Genomic DNA, 20,600 nt, shown 5'->3' on the forward strand with positions numbered 1-20,600 from the left:
GGCCTGTTGACACAATAAAAGTCTTCAATACTTTTTCTCTAGGTTAGAAGTGAGGATGCCTGCCAAATCCCTGCTGGAATACCTGATTTCTAGTCAAAGCCAGTTAGTTGTCCCACATGGTCCAGAAGCTTAACAGCACTCCATGACCTCAGTGATGGAGCTGTGATATAAGGGCCTAGGTTATCCATAAAGGCATCCTAATTGTTTAGGGCTTTGTATGTAAATACAAGACCCTTGAACCAGGCTCAGTAGTATATGGGCCAGCGTAGATGTTTTAACAATGGTGTTGCATGCTGTTGGCTGGCTGATCCCATCAGCAGTCTAGCCAATACATTCGGCACTACCTGCAGCTTCTTGGTTAGGCACCAAAGCGACCACACGTGGAACACATTGACAGATGAATGAATCCTGCTCGAAGCTGAGTTGCTACCACAGTCTGATGGCCCTTTTGTGCCATGCCTAAAGGACCCAGCAGCCTCCCCCCGCCCTGCCCAAGCCCAGACTTGGCCTGGTTCAGTGTTGGGTTGAGCAAAGAGTTTTACATGAGTGATAACCATAGCCTGTTATCCTTTTTGTAACAAAGGAGTAAAAAGATTTCAACTTTTGCAGTCAAAATCTCGGTAATCCTAAAATTTGGCAGCATGACTAGCAACAAGCAGCTTCAGAGGCTGTAGGAACATAAGAGTCTGACCCAAACTGAGTCAAACCATTGGTTCATTCTACCCAGTGCTTTCCACATTAGCTGGTAGTGATCCTTCGGGGGATCTACTTGAGCATGGTGGAACCCCTTCATACAAAGCATGCGCTCTCCCACTGAACAAGTAATTTGTACAAAGCATAGAAGCATAGTATTATAGAGCTGGAAGGGACCAAAAGGATCTTCTAGTCCAACCCCCTGCAATGCAGGATTCTTTTGCCCAAAGTGTGAAGCATTTGTCAACATATCCATTCTCAGTGTGACTATAATTTCCATTGTCGTTGCTGTCACATTATAGATCTATTTATATGAACTTTGCACAGCCAGTGAGCATTGTCAGTAGAAAGCAAGATAGTAGTACCCTTGTTAGAGCAGGGAGGAGTGAATTTGAAAACACATAGTTGTGACTGAGCCAGGGAGGTTAGGAATTCAGAATGCTGTCCATCCAACATTCACCTGATAGTTTTGGTATGCCCTTAATGGATACTCATCATCATCATCTGTAAAAGCTGTTGTATAAAATAATAATGAAGTAATAATGGCTTTCAGGGTTGCTTGGTGGATAAATGAAGTAAGGTTTGAAAGTACATTGCATATTAAAAGCCTTAAAATTACCAATAGACATGGTTTTCTGTATGGAAAGGTGAAATACTCCATGAAGTTTAACTGTCCTTGCTTTTTAAAAAATAGCATTTATTTCAGGAGGGTACAAAAGAACAAATACAATATATTATGTGCTTTGATAAAAATTTCTTTTTAACTTTAATTTCATAGTAAATGAGTACCTTTAATGAAACAGTATCCTAATTAATTAATATTGATATGCTAGGATTTGTATATTCCTCCAAGGGATATGCAGTTATTACCAGTCTTTCCACCAAACATACTGAAGCTTTGTTTCCTTCTCTTGTCTTAATTCTGACATGGCAGCAAAGAACAACATACAGGCACAAGCCCACAGCCTTCAGAATTGAATGACAGCAGCCTGCCCTTTCAGCTTCAGCTCAGAAGGAGGGGCAAATTGTAAGGAGGCCTCTTTCCTCTGAGTCCTTGATCTGAGAGGAAGAATGCCCCATTGCACAGTAAGGGAAAGAACTGGCCTTGGAGAATGTGTGACTCAGGTGTTCATTCTCCGTGCCTAATTTGTCTCTCCCATTGGGTTCTTAAAACTGTGAGGGAAAATATCCTCTTGCAATTTAAAGGGTGATGATGAATTGGAAGAATGGTCCTTGAAGGCATTATGTAAGCCAGTTCTCTCCTCTCAGCCTCAAAGATGGACTTTTTCAGAGGCCAAAGCTAGAAGAAAATAACCCTTCCCACCTTGCCCAGACAACACAGTTTTGTGCCTTTAGTGCTGCACTGTAGTTCCAGGGAGGAAGGTTGCTTGTTTTATTTATGCATTGAGCCCATCAACCTTCCACAATGGCTTCATGCATGAAGGAAATAAGAGCAAACTCACACAGCTCAAGTGTGGTCAGGTATCAGGTGTCCTGCTTAATACTGGATGGTTTGATTTTTCTAGAGCTTTCTGGACCCGTGTCCTCTTTTCCTAGATGTCTGTTAAAACTCCAGTAAAACATGTTCAAGGAAGGGGGTTCCAAAGTACCGGTAGTCAGTTTTCAGTGGCTTTTTCTTTTTTAATGTAATAAATCAGAAAGCTGGCAGCCCTGCTGCTACTGCTGCCATAGTGTAGTAGTAGTAGTAGTAGTAGTAACAACAACAACAACAACAACAACAACAACAACAACAACAACAACAACAGCTTCTAATGCTCCTGGGAAATGCCAGTACACAATGACATACTGTTGTTTCCCTTTCCTTGCACATTGTATGGAAAAGCAAATGGCTGACAATTGTCATTGGAATTGGAAAGGATGGTACACCATCACATACACTTCCTTCCCAATAGCATTTGTGTGTGTACCAACTCTCCACCATCTAGTCCCAAGGTAGGTTATGTACAGCTCCATACAACAAGTTAAACCATGTACTATGTAAACATTGCTAAATCATAAATTAAATTGAATCAACAGTAGTCAGAAAGAGTGACAACATAACAATTTGTGTACTGTAGTAGCAGAACTATGCAATTTCACCTGTTTTCCCCTACTCCTTTTGTTATTGATGACGTCTCTCCATAAGTCTCTCTGCAGGAAATTGGCAAGTGGCTGGAACAACTCATTGCCTCAACCCCAAATGTCACATCATGTGAGGGCTGACCATTCAGGACAGTGGTTCCCAGCTGGTGGTCCACGGACCCCAGGGGGTCTGCGTAACTCACCCAGGGTGTCAGCGGCCTCATTCACATAACAAAAAGTACCATAGAGATACTATTTTTTTTTAAAGTAGGGAGTGCATGGCTTGGTTTTTGAAAAATGGGTTCTGTATTGGGAACCACTGATTTAAGAGATAAATTGCTGTGTATATAAGCATTAGTCTTGGACCTGCAGAACTTGAGCTTGGATAATTGCAGCCTCCCTTCCTGCTTAGCCAACACAAGGAGCCCTTGATTGGGATAACTCTGAGTACCCCTTCCTATCATTTCTCTGCAAAATATCATTTTGGCAGTAGAGAAAGGCTGATTTTTCCATTACTGGAAAGATAGTGAGTAGACGAGGATGTAGACTCTGAAAATGCATCTGCTGCTAGCCCAGTTTCACCAGCACACCCTCATCAAACAGATCCCTTTGATGGAAAGGATGGCTCTTCTGTTTCTCCATCCTAATTCCAGGATGGAAAATGAGTCACTCATAGCAAGATAATAAATTGCTGCAAAAAAGTTGAGGTGTTATACAGACACTTTGTAAAAAAAACAACAACCTGTTTTTAAAGTTCTTTTTATCACAGATTGGCACAGAGAAAATAGAAAGTGTATTTCATTTTAAGCATAAAAGCTTTTTCTATAAAATACATTGCTATTGTATTGTGTATACATTAGCATCTTACATACAGAGAAAAATATATTAAGCTGCAAATAATAATAATATCCCCAAACAATTAAAGTAAAAAATGTTCTGGTAATTAACTATTATTTTTCACAAAACTAGTCTAATTATGTATCAGTCATGCTGAAATGAAAGGTCAATAACTACAGATGCATAATTTCCTTCTGATAGATTGCTGTTTGAAAATAGGTTTATGACAATTATGTGATTAATTTCCTTTTATTAAATAGCATTATGAAACTTCATGATGCATTCATCTGTTTATTACTGTTTCTTTTTCTGTTTAGTTTGAATTTAATGGTGGATGCAATCTAACCTCAGTAGAAAATCTAGATAGATAGACATTGCCTTTTAAAATAGTCCCCGATTGCATGTTAATTATATAGTGTCTGTGAATTCTGGGTGGTGAATAATCACACACACATTCCTTTTCAGTCCACAAAACCTCATCTGTATCAAAGCAAATTGGCAATTCATGTTCTCTGTGCTGGATAAGTAATAGTATTGTGCATTGTGCCTGAGATGTGCATATTATTATTTCTCAATATTAGTTCCCAGCCTTAGTTTGGAGCTTATATAACCAAGAAGAATACAAAAGAGCTAAAGATTATGAAACACTTTACACAATAAAAGTGGTGTATAAAGTGGGGTTTAAATTGATAATATTTGCCTCCTTCACAAGCCTTGAATCTTTCTGTTACGTATCAGCCATCTAACCGTAAGATGCTCTTTAACATGGTAACTGCTCCTAGTTCTGAGCATGGAAAATAAATGGGCAGTCAAAAGAACTTACAAAAATATACATTTTGATTGCAGAATGACAGATATGTTTTCTGTTGCAATCATTCATCACTATATTTGTGAACTTCCCCTAATATTTCAATTGACTAATTCACAAAGGCAACAAGAAAGATTTTAGCTGATAAATTAGACGTGGGAGAGATGTCCTACGTCTTCTTAAACCTATACTTTTGTTACATAGACACCTTTTAAAGGAAACATATAGCTTCCATAAGCTATATGGTATTTTTCCTCTTTAGAGAGCATTTAATGATGAGTGCAATCTAACCTCAGTAGAAAATCCAGGTAGTATCTCTTCCCACTAAAATGTGCCAAAGCGACTTACAAACAACTAAAATATAGTAACTGATTACCTAGCTAGATCATTTTCTTTTAAAATGGTCCCTGATTTTTTTAATTAATTGTATGGTACCAGTAGTGCTTAGGAAAGTTTGCTTATTTTATAATAAACATTATTGAACAGTGAGTGACAGAGGCTGATTCAGGATACTGTCTATTTATGTAGTTCCATTGATGTCTGTATCCTTTGAAGCCTACAGTCAGAAAAGCTACAGACTTGAATTGGCTTTGATTTGCAGTACATTTACCAGCATTTCGAGTTGTTCTGCAGAAGAAAGTTGAGAGCAAGGTGGTTTGAGGACTTGGACTTACTGGAAAAAAAGAGGGTACCCTATGCCTTTTCCAGATTGGCTACAGTATTTCACAACAGAAAAATAAAAACACAGTATGTTGTTGTTGTTCAGTCGTGTCCGACTCTTCATGACCCCATGGACCAGAGCACGCCAGGCACGCCTATCCTTCACTGCCTCCCACGGTTTGGCCAAACTCATGTTAGTAGCTTCGAGAACACTGTCCAACCATCTCATCCTCTGTCGTCCCCTTCTCCTTGTGCCCTCCATCTTTCCCAACATCAGGGTCTTTTCCAGGGAGTCTTCTCTTCTCATGAGGTGGCCAAAGTACTGGAGCCTCAACTTCAGGATCTGTCCTTCTAGTGAGCACTCAGGGCCGATTTCCTTGAGAATGGATAGGTTTGATCTTTTTGCAGTCCATGGGACTCTCAAGAGTCTCCTCCAGCACCATAATTCAAAAGCATCAATTCTTCGGCGATCAGCCTTCTTTATGGTCCAGCTCTCACTTCCATACATTACTACTAGAAAAACCATAGCTTTAACTATACGGACCTTTGTCAGCAAGGTGATGTCTTTGCTTTTTAAGATGCTGTCTAGGTTTGTCATTGCTTTTCTCCCAAGAAGCAGGCGTCTTCTAATTTCGTGACTGCTGTCACCATCTGCAGTGATCATGGAACCCAAGAAAGTGAAATCTCTCACTGCCTCCATTCCATGTAAACACAGTATACATGCCACCAAATAAAATAAATTTGAATTGAAACCACCACAGAAAACTGGCCCAGGTTAGCCAGATATTTATCAGAAGGAGAAAAGGTGTACTGTAAGTCCTCTGAAAAGTTTTCGAATATAGTTGTAGGTCTCCGATGTGAGATAGATGTATGCCTTTTTTGCTAGCTCCACCAGACTCTGTCACTCTTGTAAGATGTGGATAGTGCATTGGCTTGTTGGAGCAGTGCAAGCACTTTCTGGTTCAAGATTAGTTTCTGGTTTCAAGCAGTGGCCTATCACTTGCCTTTCTTTTATTTTCCCTTTTTAATGCTTTATTAATTTTACAAAGAAAATCAATCACCAAAAACAATATAAACTCAATACAAATTACCAAGAAAAAAAATTAGATTCATACATAACAGATTCCATTATGACTTCCAGTCACCCCAGTGTGATTCCTAAGTTACATTTTCGACTGCACACTTTCCATTGTGTCTCCTAAATTGTCTCAGTTGTAATTTATTTATTTTTTATTTCCTACTATCATGCAGGGGTCAATCCAGACCTGCCAAAGAATTTAGATTTTTACAATGTTCTTTTAGGTATACTCTGTTAAGTATCCCATTCTCTATTAAATGTTTGTTCTGTAACATATCTAAGTCTTCCTGTCATTCTTGCTAACTGTATTCTAGCTGAAACAAAATAGAAAATTCTTTCCAGTAGCACCTTAGAGACCAACTGAGTTTGTTCTTGGTATGAGCTTTCGTGTGCATGCACACTTCTTTAGATACACTGAAACAGAACAAAATAGAAAATTCTTTCCAGTAGCACCTTAGAGACCAACAGGGTTTGTTCTTGGTATGAGCTTTCGTGTGCATGCACACTTCTTCAGATACACCTGTAACTGAAACAGAAGTCACCAGATCCTTAAATATAGATTCTAGCATTTTCGTCTGCCAGTCCAACTTAGTAGGAATAGATTCTCCTTTCCATCCTTTTGCTATTAAGATTCTTGCTGCGGCTATTGCATACATAAAAATTCTCCTTAGACTTTTTGAAATATCTTTACTCATTATACCCAGCAGAAAGGCTTCAGGCTTTTTGGAAAGAAAATTTAAACATTTTCTTAAGCTCATTATATATTATATCCCAAAATTCTCTTCTTCTTCTTCTTTTTTACAATTCCACCACATGTGGATTATCATGCCTTCTGCCTCTCTGCATCTCCAACAAATGCTTGACCTGGTTTTATACATTTTAGCCATTTTTGAAGGTGTTAGGTACCAATGGTAAAGCATTTTCATAAAATTCTCTTTCAAATTATAGCACACCGTGAATTTCAAGTCCTCACTTCACAATCTTTCCCATGCTTCCATTTGAATGTTGTAGCCAAAATCTTTGGCTCATTGGACCATTACCGATTTTACTTCTTCCTCCTTGACTTCCCAGTCTAGGATGAGTCTGTACATTTTAGAGAGTGGTTTTTCTTTAGTTTGTATTAATTCTTTCTCGAATCTTGATAGTTCTGTGGAATAGCCCTTCTGTTTGTCTTTTTTGAATGTCTCATTTAGCTGGAAATATTGTAGCCAGTCTGTTAAGTGAGTTTGAATTTCTTCAATTTTTTTTTAGCTCTAGACTATTTTCCTTCTTTTCCAATAAAACCTATCAAGTTGCCCAATTTTCATCATGTTTTTTTTTTCTTGACTGAGCATGCTTCTATAGCCCATACCATGTATAGCGATTTTCTTACCACGTGGTTCAAAAAACCTTTGTGGATTTTAACCTTTTCATAGCCTAGTTAAGCATTCCATCCATACTGATTATCAAATCCTTCCAGATCTAGAAAATCAGTGTTTTGAAACATCAACCATTTCAAATCTGGCAGTGTGCCTTTCTGGTCCTCAGAGGCACCCTCCCATTTTAAAGCCATCTAAACTAGTGGGACATATAACATTTTGAAGCAGTGAATTATGCAACAAGTTAAAGCTGCATTGTGTGAACATGCTTTTGCTAAGTCTGTGCTGAGCCTACTGCCAGTCAGCTTCATTAAATAACCCCAAGATCTAAAATTGGGGATTGGCGGGGAGGAGGAGGCATTGTCTTAATTTTCTCATTGTTGCTTACTGTAGTATTTGTCCACTTACATTTGCTTTTAAGCACTATTAACTCTTTTATGCTATAAAGTAGATTCTACAGACTCTTAATTACAGTTGATATCTTTCTATTCTGTCCTCAGTATTCTGTCACGATAGCCCTATCCAAGCATCCTACCACTCCTCACACATGTGATTCTCATTGTGCAAAAGGAGGCTTGGGTGCACACTTCCTGATCACCTTCCTTTCCTCCCGCTCATTGCTGCCACCATTCCCACATCCCTTCACAGTGGTGTTGCACCAGAGGGAGTGGCTCTTTTCAGGAGTAAAAGACATTTGAAACACTTTGTTTTTCTTCTCCATCTCAGACCGGGAGATGCTACTCCTCACCTGGCACTGTGATGAATAGCAAAAACAAAGCTTTCCTCCTTCCTTATTACAGTACTGGACTCCAGGGGGACCTCATATCTTAGTACTTCGTTAGGAAGAAACCCTCCCTCCTAGGCTGAGTGAATGAATTAAGTGTGCCTGCCCTCTGGAATGTGAGTGTGTATTTGCTTGTTTGCCCCCCGACTTCTTTTGGTTGATTGTTTGTCTCTTCCTGTTTGCCTGTATGTGTGGGTCTATATTCTGTCTGTCTGTATGTGTGTCGTATGTATGTGTCTGTCTGCATCAGTTGTGTGACTTTTGGCCACACCTACTGCTGGCATGTGGCCCTTGCAAGGGTGATTGAACGACACACAAATTTCATTTGTCAAATGACTGTCCAGTGCTTTTGGAACTCCTTTAACCCTACCTGTAATTTACCGTTTTGAATATTTAGGAACACACTACTAGACATTAAGTTAAAAGTATTTTTTAACTAAGATGCTTAAAACTGGCCATGCTTTTTTAAGAAAGGAAAAAAGTAGTTTTAAGCGTTCCTGATTCTTAAGCAGGATGGAAGATAAGGAGAGGAGCAAGTCTTTCCTCCCATGCACTTTTCTCCTGAAAACCCTCCTCTGCTGCCAAGCCTACTGTTTGACACCAGAGAGTCTGTTTGCTGAAAACACTGGCTTGAGGGGTTAATATTAGTGGAAATACGGTGCAGGAGCAAAAGGATTTATTTTCTTTTAAAAACACACACACCCTGTACAGTGCCTGTTATCTAAAGAAAGAAAGATGACTAGTTCAAAGCATTCTATTTTGAATAAGCTTTTAATCCAGCAAGAAGTTATGCCCTCACTGTCACCTGCAACTTTCCTTTCTCACTTTTCTACCCAACATTGGAGCATTAATACCACAAGTTCCACCAGAGACCCTTGGGGACACCTCCATTTATTTCCCTCTATTGTGATGTTGTTCATTTTTTTTTTTGTAGTGCTTTCTGTTTTTGAGTAGCTATTGATCATTAAGGAGACCTATCCTCTGATCCCATGAGTTTGATATTGTTGTTTTCTTTCCCCATGAGCTGCTGTTCTCAAACTTTGTTTAAAGCTTTCTGAGTCCCAATAACATACTGCACACCAGTTCAACAGATCTGTTGCTGAAACCTGTCATCTGTCTATTCTAAAAGCTCTCCTTTACAGACACCATATTGATTCTAGTATGGCATCTGTTTTCCCTCTGTCAGGCTGCATTCACACAGCAGATTATTCAATTTTCCTGACATTTCCCTAACTTCTAATTTCCACATTATATTTTAGCTTTCACACAACATAAAAACCACTTCCAGAAATATAGTGGAATATAGCTCAAGGTTAGCACTCATTTCCATGTTATTTGCAGACTTTTTTTCTAGAAGCCTATTACATGGAAACAAGCAGTAAACTTGCACTGTATCCACTATATTTCTGGAAGTGGCTTTTACATTATGTGAAAGCTAAAATATAATGCAGAAATTAAGTTAGGAAAATGTCAGAAAAGCTAAATGGACCTTTGACCTCATCCAGCAGGGCTCTGCTTACGATAAATTGCAAGTTTTGTGGGCTATTGTACATGTTTTGACTGCACTACTTTTCATAGTATTTACTTGGGATTAGAGATGTAAAATTTCTGGAAATTTTGAAGCTCAGGAAAAAACCTGGGATTTTTCGGGGGGAAATGAATTTTTTTGGAAAAATTGGAAAAAATGCTACATTAGCACTTCTTTTTCTTTTCCAGATTGAAAGTCATTCTGTTACTTTAGGAACATAAAATATAACTATGGACAATTTTAATGGGCATAAAATTGTCACAACTAGCATATTAAAAATATAGTGTATCCAAACAATTATTACAAACAGAATTTACTTTTAAAATAATATTTATTTGTATTTGTAACAAATGGAGCAACAATCTCCTGAACTGTTTACTAGTTTATGTGGAACAAAAAACCTCCACAAAACAATTTTTGAAAATCCAGAAGTAACAATTATTCATATTTCCTCTCCACAGTATTAAAAAAAACATTCTCATAAAAAGAACTGAAGAAGGAAGTGGGACTAAGTTTTAATGAAATTTAATCAGAATCATTTTCTGAGCTGTAATGATCAGTATCAGTTTCAGTCTCTGCTTCTGCATCTACTCTGTTGTGTCTGTCATTATCACAGTTATTATGGACTTCTAAAAACTGAAGGTTTGCTCGGATTGAAACAAGCTTCTCTACCCTTTCACATGTCAGCTTATTTCTTGATTTAGTGTGAGTGTTTCCCAACATAGACCAGATTCTTTCACATGCTGCAGAAGATGGAGGAATCTGAAGAAGGCGAGAAGCAAGAGGAGTCAGAAGCTGTGTTGTACAAAGACCTTGCCACCATGTTGCAGGAGGAATATGTTTGGCAGAATCCCAGATTGCATTCCTGGACCAAATCCCTGAAGATGTTCTATATTCTGCAACATTTGAAAGTACCTTCCCAACATCAAGTCCTAAATGTGATACTTGTTTTGTAATCCAGTCAAATGCAGTAACAGTGCTATCATCACTTATATTGTCACCTTTGAATCTTGGATACAGCAGATTTGCAGCAGAATGAATTGGATGGCAACAAAATTCTTCCCTTTTTAAAATAAAATCTTTCACTTTACTTTCTTCTATAGTTGTAAGTGGCGATATACTGAGATGTTCAAAAACAGTTGTTTTTATCTTTGTCATTAGATAAGGAATTTCTGACAAAAGTGCACTATCTGATTCAGATGCAGTGATTGCTGCAGCAATTGGCTTTAGAATCTTCAGGGAATTTTGCAGCTGAACCCAGAAGACTTCCTGATCAAGAACAGTGTTTCTTACACTCCTGGGTACTTTAAGATCTTCAACTATTACTGTTTCTTGAAGAGCTTCTTTGTTTTTTAGTAAACTTATAAAGGAGATCACCACTCCAGCCCACCGTGTTTTACTACAGAGCTTCAGTGTCACTATTTTATTCTTTGCATTTTTTTCTACTTGCTTCTTCTTGAAAACTGCAGCTACAATATGAGCACCTTTTACATGTTTTTATAACTTCTTTTGCTTGTCTATAGATCCTTTGAAGGGTGTCCAGTTTCATAATACCATTAAGAAGCAAATTTAGCCCATCCTATTGCAGTAATATGTGGATACTTATCCATTATGATCTCCCATGCTGCTTTCATATTGCTGGCATTGTCAGTCAGCAAAGCAAATACTTTACCACTCCCAATTTTCTGTAGGACTTCACATATTTTACAGCTGATATACTCTGCAGTATGTCTATTCTCTCCTGTTTCAATGCTTTTGTAAAAAAATGGTTGAGGTGTTATAACAAAATTTATAATTCCTTCTCCTCTCACATTTGTCCATCCATCTGTAAGTAGTGCAAGACACAGTGCTTTATTAATTTTTCTTTGCACAGATTCCATTACACGTTCATATTCCGACTCCAAAAGAGGCTTGCTCAAAGAATGTCCGCTGGCCAAATGGTATGATGGTCTTAGTAATTTTAATGCTTCTTGCCAGTATGTATTTTCAGTTATTGAAAATGGTGTTCCAGAAGAATATATTGCTCTTGCAAGAACTTGATCATTTTTTCCTGATCTTCAGGTGTCATCTTGTCTACAAATGAATTAATTGAATAGTTTTTGGATGCAGCTGTCTTCAGTATCTGTTCACTTGAAGATGCTGCTGATGGGACAACACTTTGTGTTGCTGCCGATATTACAGATGGAGTAGAAAGAGGACTTCTTGAACGAGAACGTTGAAAAAAACTATGTGATTTTCATCATTGTGGTCCTCTTCACTTAGATCCAAGAAGAATTTTTTAATATCTACAGGACACTTGTTACATACAAGAATGTGTTTTGTCATCCTGGTAGCATTTGGAAATGCATATTCCATCTGACAATATTTGCAAATCACATTTTTCTTCTCAGAGGAACTTGTAATGTGAAAATGCTTCCATATGCTAGATGTTGGTCTCACCATTTTCCTGAGGGAAGAAAGAAAAATAATTTAATGGTTAGTTAGTTTGCAAGAAGCCATTAATCTATGGTAGTGGTGGAGGGAAGTAAAAGACCAGATTAGTAGAAATTAAATTATTATTTACACAAAGGTTATAAACTAATGTAGCTAAATGATTCAGTTTTCTGGAATCAGGTAAATGAAAACTCTTACTTTTTTAAATTAAGTATATACTTTCAGGCCCTTTTTGTTGTTCTATATTTTCTTCCAGTGCTTTGAGGCCTAGTGAAGAGGAACAGAATCAATGCATACCACACACATGCAAAAACAAAACTGAAACCTTTTTCTTTTCTGGTGACAACAGCACCTCCTAAAGGAAGAAATGTATCTTGTTCTTGCATTGGAGAGTTCAGTTTGTAACCTAGGACTTGCTTGTCCTCGCAGAAATTAGAATAATCTGATACCATACATATTTTTTAGAAATGATTTATCTTAAAATATTTTGTTCATCATGTTAAAATAAAATATTCCATAATCTATTTTTTCTTTTTTCAATTTTTCCAATTTTCCGGAAAAAACAAAAAGGCTTTAGGGAAAAAACGGTTACCCCCCCCAAAAAAATCCATTTTTTTGTGGGCCTTCACATCTCTACTTGGGATAGTGATTACTCCAGGTTTCCCAAACATGGTACACTTAAAATGTTTTAGACTACAACTCTCCATCATCTATGACCATTGGTCATGCTGGCTGGGTTTAATGGAAATTGTAGTTCAAATATCTAGAGGGCACCAGATTGAGGGATGCTGGGTTAGGCCAACAGACCCCAAATTTTCTAGCTCCTTTTGAAGAAGATTGTTTGCCTTCTAATGTTATGGAGTGTGTGTGTGTGTGTTGTTTATCTTTTGATAGACAATTTCATGTTTGAATTTTTGAAGAACCCTCGGGGAATGGCATCAACTCAGTGTAGTGTTGGTTTTTTAGTTTGTCTAACCATTCTAAAACATTATCCCTTTTTGTCCTCTATGCTGCAGTTACTAAGTTGTAGTGTGTGAAAATAATTGTTGAGTGTGAGTAACTTTCCAACATCTTGTATTATTAAGACTGATGTACAGGTTATACTAAAAAAAATAGAATATCGTGGAAAAGTTCATTTATTTCAGGAATTCAACTTAAAAGGTGAAACTAACATATGAGATAGACTCATGACATGCAAAGCGAGAGATGTCAAGCCTTTATTTGTCATAATTGTGATGATTGTGGCGTACAGCTGATGAAAACCCCAAATTCACAATCTCAGAAAATTAGAATATTAAATGAAATCATCAAAACAAGGATTGCAAATAGAACAATAGTGGACCTCTGAAAAGTAGAAGCATGCATATGTACTCAGTACTTGGTTTGGGCCCCTTTTGCATCAATTACTGCCGCAATGCGGCATGGCATGGATGCTATCAGGCTGTGGCACTGCTGAGGTGTTATGAAAGACCAAGATGCTTCAATAGCGGCCCTCAGCTCTTCTGCATTGCTTGGTCTCATATCTCTCATCTTTCTCTTGACAATGCCCCATAGATTCTCTATGGGGTTCAGGTCAGGTGGGTTTGCTGGCCAATCAAGCACAGTAATCCCATGGGCATTGAACCAGGTTTTGGTACTTTTGGCAGTGTGGGCAGATGCCAAGTCCTCCTGGAAAATGAAGTCAGCATCCCCATAAGGCTCAACTGCAGAAGGAAGCATGAAATGCTCCAAAATCTCCTGGTAGATGACTGCATTGACCCCGGACTTAATAAAGCACAGTGGACCAACACCAGCAGATGACATGGCTCCCCAAATCAACACAGACTGTGGAAACTTCACACTGGACTATAAGCATCTGGCGTTGTGTGCCTCCCCATTCTTCCTCCAGACTCTGGGTCCTTGGTTTCCAAATGAGATGCAAAAGTTGTTCTCATCAGAAAAGAGGACTTGAGACCACTGAGCAACAGACCAGTTCTTTTTTTCTGTAGCCCAGGTAAGACGCTTCTGACGTTTCTTGTTCAGGAGTGGCTTGACAAGAGGAATACGACATCTGAAGCCCATCTCCAGCATCCGTCTGTGTGTGGTGGCTCTGGATGCACTAACTCCAGCCTCAGTCCATGCCTTGTGAAAGTCCCCAACACGTTTGAATGGCCCTTTCCTGACAATCCTCTCCAGGCTGCGGTCATCCCTGCTGCTTGTGCACCTTTTTCTTCCACATTTCCCCCTTCCGGGAACCACAGGAATAAACTGCATTATTTTCCTATGGGGACCTCACTTGTATTTTTTCTGAATTGTTGAAAAAAGAAACACCTAACATTCTTTGATCATTTTTGGCTGCCATTTTGTAGAATCTTTTGAACCGTTCTGGATGCTTTAGTTTTTTTTCCTTACTGCTTTGTCACTCAGGCTGTGATTCTTTGTTGCTGGGTTTCCCACTTGCTCACAGTCATTGCTCTTTAAAGTCATTCTTGTATTTGGAGCACACTGCAAAGTAACAACCAGGACTTTCTTCTCTGTATGACTGTCATTAACATGACTCAATGGTCAGTGGGAATGAAATGGGAGATCACGCTTCCTCCACACAGATGCCCTGTAAGGTCAAAATGAGGGTGGGGCAAAGGCTGCTGAACCAGTTCTGCAGGAATGAAGCCACTCCCACTGATACCAGTAGTAGCAGTGTACATGCGCAGTAATGCAAAAACTCTAAAAAGTCAGCATAAAACTAGTCTCAGGAATCCCAGAGTAAAGGCTTAGAAGTAGTGGTATCAATATAAGCATGCATGAGAGAGAGAGAGAGAGAGAGAGAGAGCGCATCACCAAGCAGGCAAGAAGCAAAAATACTGGTTTAAAAACCCACCTTAATGCAGATCAGCCCTGAGTTAGATGGACCCATGATGTGACTCAGTATAAGGCAGCTGTATGAGTTCATAAAACTAATCCTCTTTCCCCACCACCACCTGAAAATACCCCCTTTTAAATTAAATTTGACTGGTATTCAACTTTCTGGTCAATTATTCACTCACATAGATGCTGAATTTGATAGTGTTCTGGTCACTGTTTCCAAGTGGTTTGAGACATCTTGCGCCATTCTTGCTTAAAAGAGCTTATTTTTACATTATATAGTAAAAGTTAAAATATTCCGCAACAAAATGGAGAATAAAAATAATCTCTCGTGACAAGTCTCCCCCCCCCCTTTCTTCCTTCTGGTTATCTGTAAAGTATACGCCCATTGTCAGTTTAACAGGGTAGTGCTTGTATAAACATTCTTGTTTCGCCTGTTCCATGTAATAGTTTCTTGTATCGTATTTCTTCTGACCCCGCTATCTGAAACCAATTATAGGAGATCCATTTGGGCTGCATCTATTTTCATAAGGAGCCCAGGCAGCAGAGATGAATATCAACATCAAATATGATTCTGAGTGCTTTGTTATTTATGTTTCAGAGAGATTTTGTAGCCTTCAGCTCTCAAGAATGTGTCACGCTGTGCTGTTTATACATTGAAGATATTAATGGCCATAGATGTCATTTTTCATTTTAACATCTCAAATGCAACAGGCTGATAGGTTAAACATTCCTGTTTTTAACGAAACAATATGAATGACATCTGTTTTCTTTTATATATTTTTTTAAAGGAAGCAAACAACTTGTTTATGAAACAATAAATTAATTTGTATATATTAAGCAATTTCAGTCCTGCTTAACACCAAAAAAGAGGTGTAATTAAAACATGTAAAAATGTAGCTCCTGAATATGCACATAACAGGAACTTGTATGTATACACAGAATCTCAGCAACACTTAGCTGTAAAATCCAGAGAATCACACTGGCTCCTAAGATTTACATACCTGGTTAAATATATTATTATCTGTTTAAGATTTTACAATTATCAAGAGTATATCAGTTTATTTGTTATGTTGCTTACAAGTTTAGAAGTCACTGGCAATATTTACCCATAAATGGTGTGCAGCAATGTGTTCCCAAAGCCACATGATCAATATTTTGTGTAATATTGCCTATTCTGGACACCTGTTGTCCAGAATGGTATTGTTACTTTAATCCAAATCCTCAGTGGCTTTATTGTTTTAAGCTGTCACATGTTCCATACTTTTACTGAATTAGATTACTTTGTTAAGTAAAAATGCTACTTAATTCCACACAGATGTTTTTGGAATTTGGACATGACCACCTCACAAACCTCTAAACTGCTACTCATTTCTAAACTGCTCGTTTTCCGTGAAAAGTTGCAATTTGTTTCATCAACCCATTTTGCAAGTTTTTGCTAATAGTGTTAAAGGGCCAACAGATCTTTATATAAATTTACAGAATGGGAGACTGGACCTTCTCAGTAATAGTGCAGCCCTGGACTTTGGAGCGCTTTCCCCAGGATGGCGTGTCTGGCGCCAAGTTAACTATCATTTTTGCACCAGGAAAATCATTTTTATTCTTCCGGGCTTATGGGCAGCTTGAATGATACCATAGCTACTCAATCCAGGGTTTAGTGTGTGTTTACTGATATTATGTACAGTTTTAATGCTTTTCTCATGTTTTCTTACATTAGAAATACTGTAAATTCTGTTGAGCCCCCCCTTTTAAGTATATGATACTTAAATGATACACAAGTCTTACTAAATCAAGTTATCCTCAGTTTTGAAAGCTGCACTAACTCCATCATATGCTAAGCAGTGACAAATTCCATACATCGTTCATAGCTCATTCATTTATCATGGATTTAACATGAGTAAGTGAATTGACAAAAGGAGAATTTAAGGTACTCATCTCTATTTGTTTATCATACATACTTGCATAATTTTATTTGTCACCTTTCCATAGTTCAAACCTCGCTCAAAGTTGCTTATAGCATGAAAAAATACATTACAACATAACAAAAGCAGCCACAAACAATTAATAAAACATCAGGAGAAAACACAACCAAATTGGAACAACTCCCAAATAAATCATAAGATCCAAAATAGAGATACAAAAAAGTAGAAACAACCCCCACAACAAAAACATTTAAACAAAGACCAGACCAAGAGTCTACAACCACAATCTGTACTTCTCAAAGTATTCCAGTTGTCACCATTTCTAAGATACCCTTTCATACAACTTTAGCATTTTAATATGCATTTAGCAGTTGAACACACAAGTTTAAGATAGGAGAAGGGTGCTCCTTTTGCATATAAAATATCCCAGGTTCAATCCTTGGGGCTCCAGTTAGGAAACCCTTCCGATAACCTTGAGATGTACTTCCTGTCAGTGGTAGAGCATCTTTCCACACCCTGGTGTCTCCCAAATGTTCTGAACTACAAATTCCATCAGCCACAACCAGCATGACCAGTGGTCAGGAATGATAAGAGTTGTAGCCCAAAACATCTGGAGGGCACCAGATGAGAGAAGTACTGAGCCAGATGGACCAATGATCTTTTTCAGTGTAAGGCAGCTTCCTAATAGGGGCATGTTCCATGGTTGTTCTACTTTCATTTCTTACGTGCACATTGCTGAGACTGGCTCGTTTTGCAAACCAGGAAGTGCTGTAAACCATTGTACCAGATCAAAGGGACGGAATGAGAAGCTGTCAGAGGTTGTGTGCACATTACAATTTACTCTGCATCAAGTGTGCTCCATTGCTTGGTTTGGAAGCCACATACACACAATATTAGCCACATCCATATCGATGCTGTAGCTTCTTGAGAAATGCCACTGTTTGGTGCATTTCCCCCTTCCATCTAATTAGAAGACGTAAGCCATATTCACTTTGCAGTTAAGCCAAGCAGTGGCATAGCGAGATGGGGGCGGGGCACCCTGGGTTCCAGGGGAGAGGGGGTGACACTTGGCGCACCCCTCCAGCCCAAGCCGAGCCCCGCCAGCGGGCCCCGAGCAAGCCGCGGAGCGAGGCAGCCTTGCCCACAGCCTGCTCGCAAACGTGCTCAGCAGCCTCTGAGCAAGCTGCGGAGTGAGGCTGCTGTGCCCCGTGGCCTGCCCGCCAGCACCACTATAGAGCAGCGCGGCACACAGCGACGCACGCTCGGGGCCTGTCCGCCCGCCGGCGCCGCTATGGAGCGCCGCGGCACACATGCGCCGTAGACAGCAACGCATGCGTTGCTGCATATGACACATGGCGCGTGCGTTGTGCGTTGTATGCAGCAAAGTCAAGGGGTGTACAATTGAGATACCAGCACATAGGTGCACGTGCACATATGACAGCTTCATGAATAGGTGTTATGGGGGAGATTTCCACAGGTGGGGATAGCAAACAGGTAATGTGCATCAGGTACAGACACCTCTTTCCCCTCTTTGCTTTGCAAGATGCAAATGTGACTTGAAACAGGGGAAACATCCTCATGGTGTTTTAAGCTGCAAATGTGTACATAGCCTGGGATACAACCTTGGCCATATTCTTCTCCTAAAAGCCCGCAGTCCATCCCCTGGATGGTGCTTCCAAGCCTCCACAGTACTACTGTAAACCTATAGCTACCACTCTGCATTCTAAAATATTTTTTGGCTTAATATAGGCAGACATCTCTTTAGGCTCAGGAATAAATAAGAGGCCTGCTTTTCCTCAGCAAGCTTTGTCAGTGAGATCCTCTTTTAAAATCTGTTACACTTGAATTTAAAGCAAGCTAGGGTGGTTTCGTAGGGCTCATGCTGGTCTGCTATTACTTGAAAAATCCAAGAAAACAGCAAGAGGATTGTTGTGGGCATGCTTCAGCCATGGACTGGTGCCTTTTACAGGCGGACAAATCTGTGTTCTTAGGAGCTGGCGATAGTGCGTGCAGTTTGTTTACTTTGGTTTGCTGTGTCTGCGTGCTTTCTCAGAAAACTTGTATGGAGCCAGACTGTAGCAGCCCTCTCTCTGTCTTTTCATAATTGATCAGGGGATGACTGCTTTCCCTGAGGGTTAAGACGTGGCAACTTTTTCTGTTTGCTCAGCATCTCAATGCAGTAGTTCAAACATTGTTCATACCAGCTGGCAGTGTAATGCCATATGCACATCTTGTCAAAGCAACTGTTGTCATGGCTACTGGAAACTATCTTTAAAAAAAGCAGCTCATTTGAGTCTAATCAAAACTATACCTTCTTTACTAGTTTGGCAATTTTAGGGTGCATACTGTTCAAGTAATCATTTCTCTGTATTTGCAAATAGTTTTCTGTGCCAGTTCTACGGGGGGGGGGGGGGATGTAGTTTTAATATTTTCAGATCACAAAGTAGCAAACTCAATGGATTTGCTATATGATAGAAAAGTGAATGAAGGAGTCTTAATAGTTTCTTATAGTTGGTTTTGAAGAGAGAAAGAGAAAAGACTTTACTATCCACATTAGTTGCTCCGCTTGTGTAGACCACATTTAAAGTTAGCTATTTTCCTGGTAATTGGCATCTCTCTCTTGTGCTCAGTTTTGTTTACTTAATTCAAATGAAAAGATTTTTTTAATGCTATATTTTGATTGCAGTGCTATCACCCACAGAAGCTAATCTGATTGGCTAGGTAGTGATTTCTTTGTTCTCAGAGTTTACGAAGAATGCAAATGAAAGCCTCTTAATTTTATTTGGCATTAAAACTCCACTTTATTTTGTCAAACGAGAGGTTTCCCCTTGAATTGTAAGTACAAAAAAGTGTTTTTAATCTTCAGTGAATATCCTTATTAATTCACTTTCAAGATAATCTGATGTTGATTCGTCAAATTTAATTACAGCTTCCGGTAACACTTGAGTCTACTGCTTTTGCTTAAAATTGAATATGAAAATGCAAATTGAATGATGATTTACAAGGGTGTGAGCATTTTAGCTGAACACTTAAAGACAAGTTCCTTGTGGAGATGAGGCTATTGATGCGGTTTATGATTTTTCCTCTTCAAGCACTTTATACAAATTAATTGCTATTTCCTTGAGGATTTGTTGCACATATATACTTTTTCACAATATCTCGCATAAGTACTTTCTGTGGAATTTTCTTGGTATGTTTAAAGAAAATGGGAAGTCTTCTGTTTTCAGATTGTATAAGGGAAGATCAAATTATGCTTGAAAGTTAACATGGGGTAAGTTACAAGCAATAACATTTTCAATTAAATGTTCAAAAATTATTTACCTTGATATTGTATTTACTTGCAGGCTTTGCAAGCAGCCAGACAGCTGCTTTTACAGCAAACGACAACTGGGCTGAAATCTCCCAAGAGCAGTGATAAACAGAGACCATTGCAGGTTAGTAAATCAACTTTACATCTGAGACCTAATTGCTGTAGCACTCAAGCACACCTAAATATAGGTATACCTTGTTGTATTCTTGCATATGTACATTTTTGCAAAAGGCTTTAGCCTTACTATTAGAACTGTAATTTATTAA

The 20,600-nt window shown here is 38.8% G+C and overlaps 1 protein-coding gene across 7 annotated transcripts in view; it reads left to right on the forward strand.

Moving 5' to 3' along the window:
- Positions 1-20,600, forward strand: part of FOXP2 (forkhead box P2) — a 334,810-nt gene that overhangs the window by 200,650 nt on the left and 113,560 nt on the right. For 6 of the 7 annotated variants that reach the window (XM_033163382.1, XM_033163377.1, XM_033163379.1 and 3 more), the window contains one exon: positions 20,369-20,458. In XM_033163382.1, the coding sequence (XP_033019273.1) occupies positions 20,369-20,458 (90 nt within the window). Of the gene's footprint in view, positions 1-20,368; positions 20,459-20,600 lie in introns of those variants that run through there. The other variant, XM_033163381.1, reaches the window with a different exon arrangement.

The sequence above is a fragment of the Lacerta agilis genome, chromosome 10 (assembly GCF_009819535.1).
Source record: "Lacerta agilis isolate rLacAgi1 chromosome 10, rLacAgi1.pri, whole genome shotgun sequence".
Classification (NCBI taxonomy): domain Eukaryota; kingdom Metazoa; phylum Chordata; class Lepidosauria; order Squamata; family Lacertidae; genus Lacerta; species Lacerta agilis.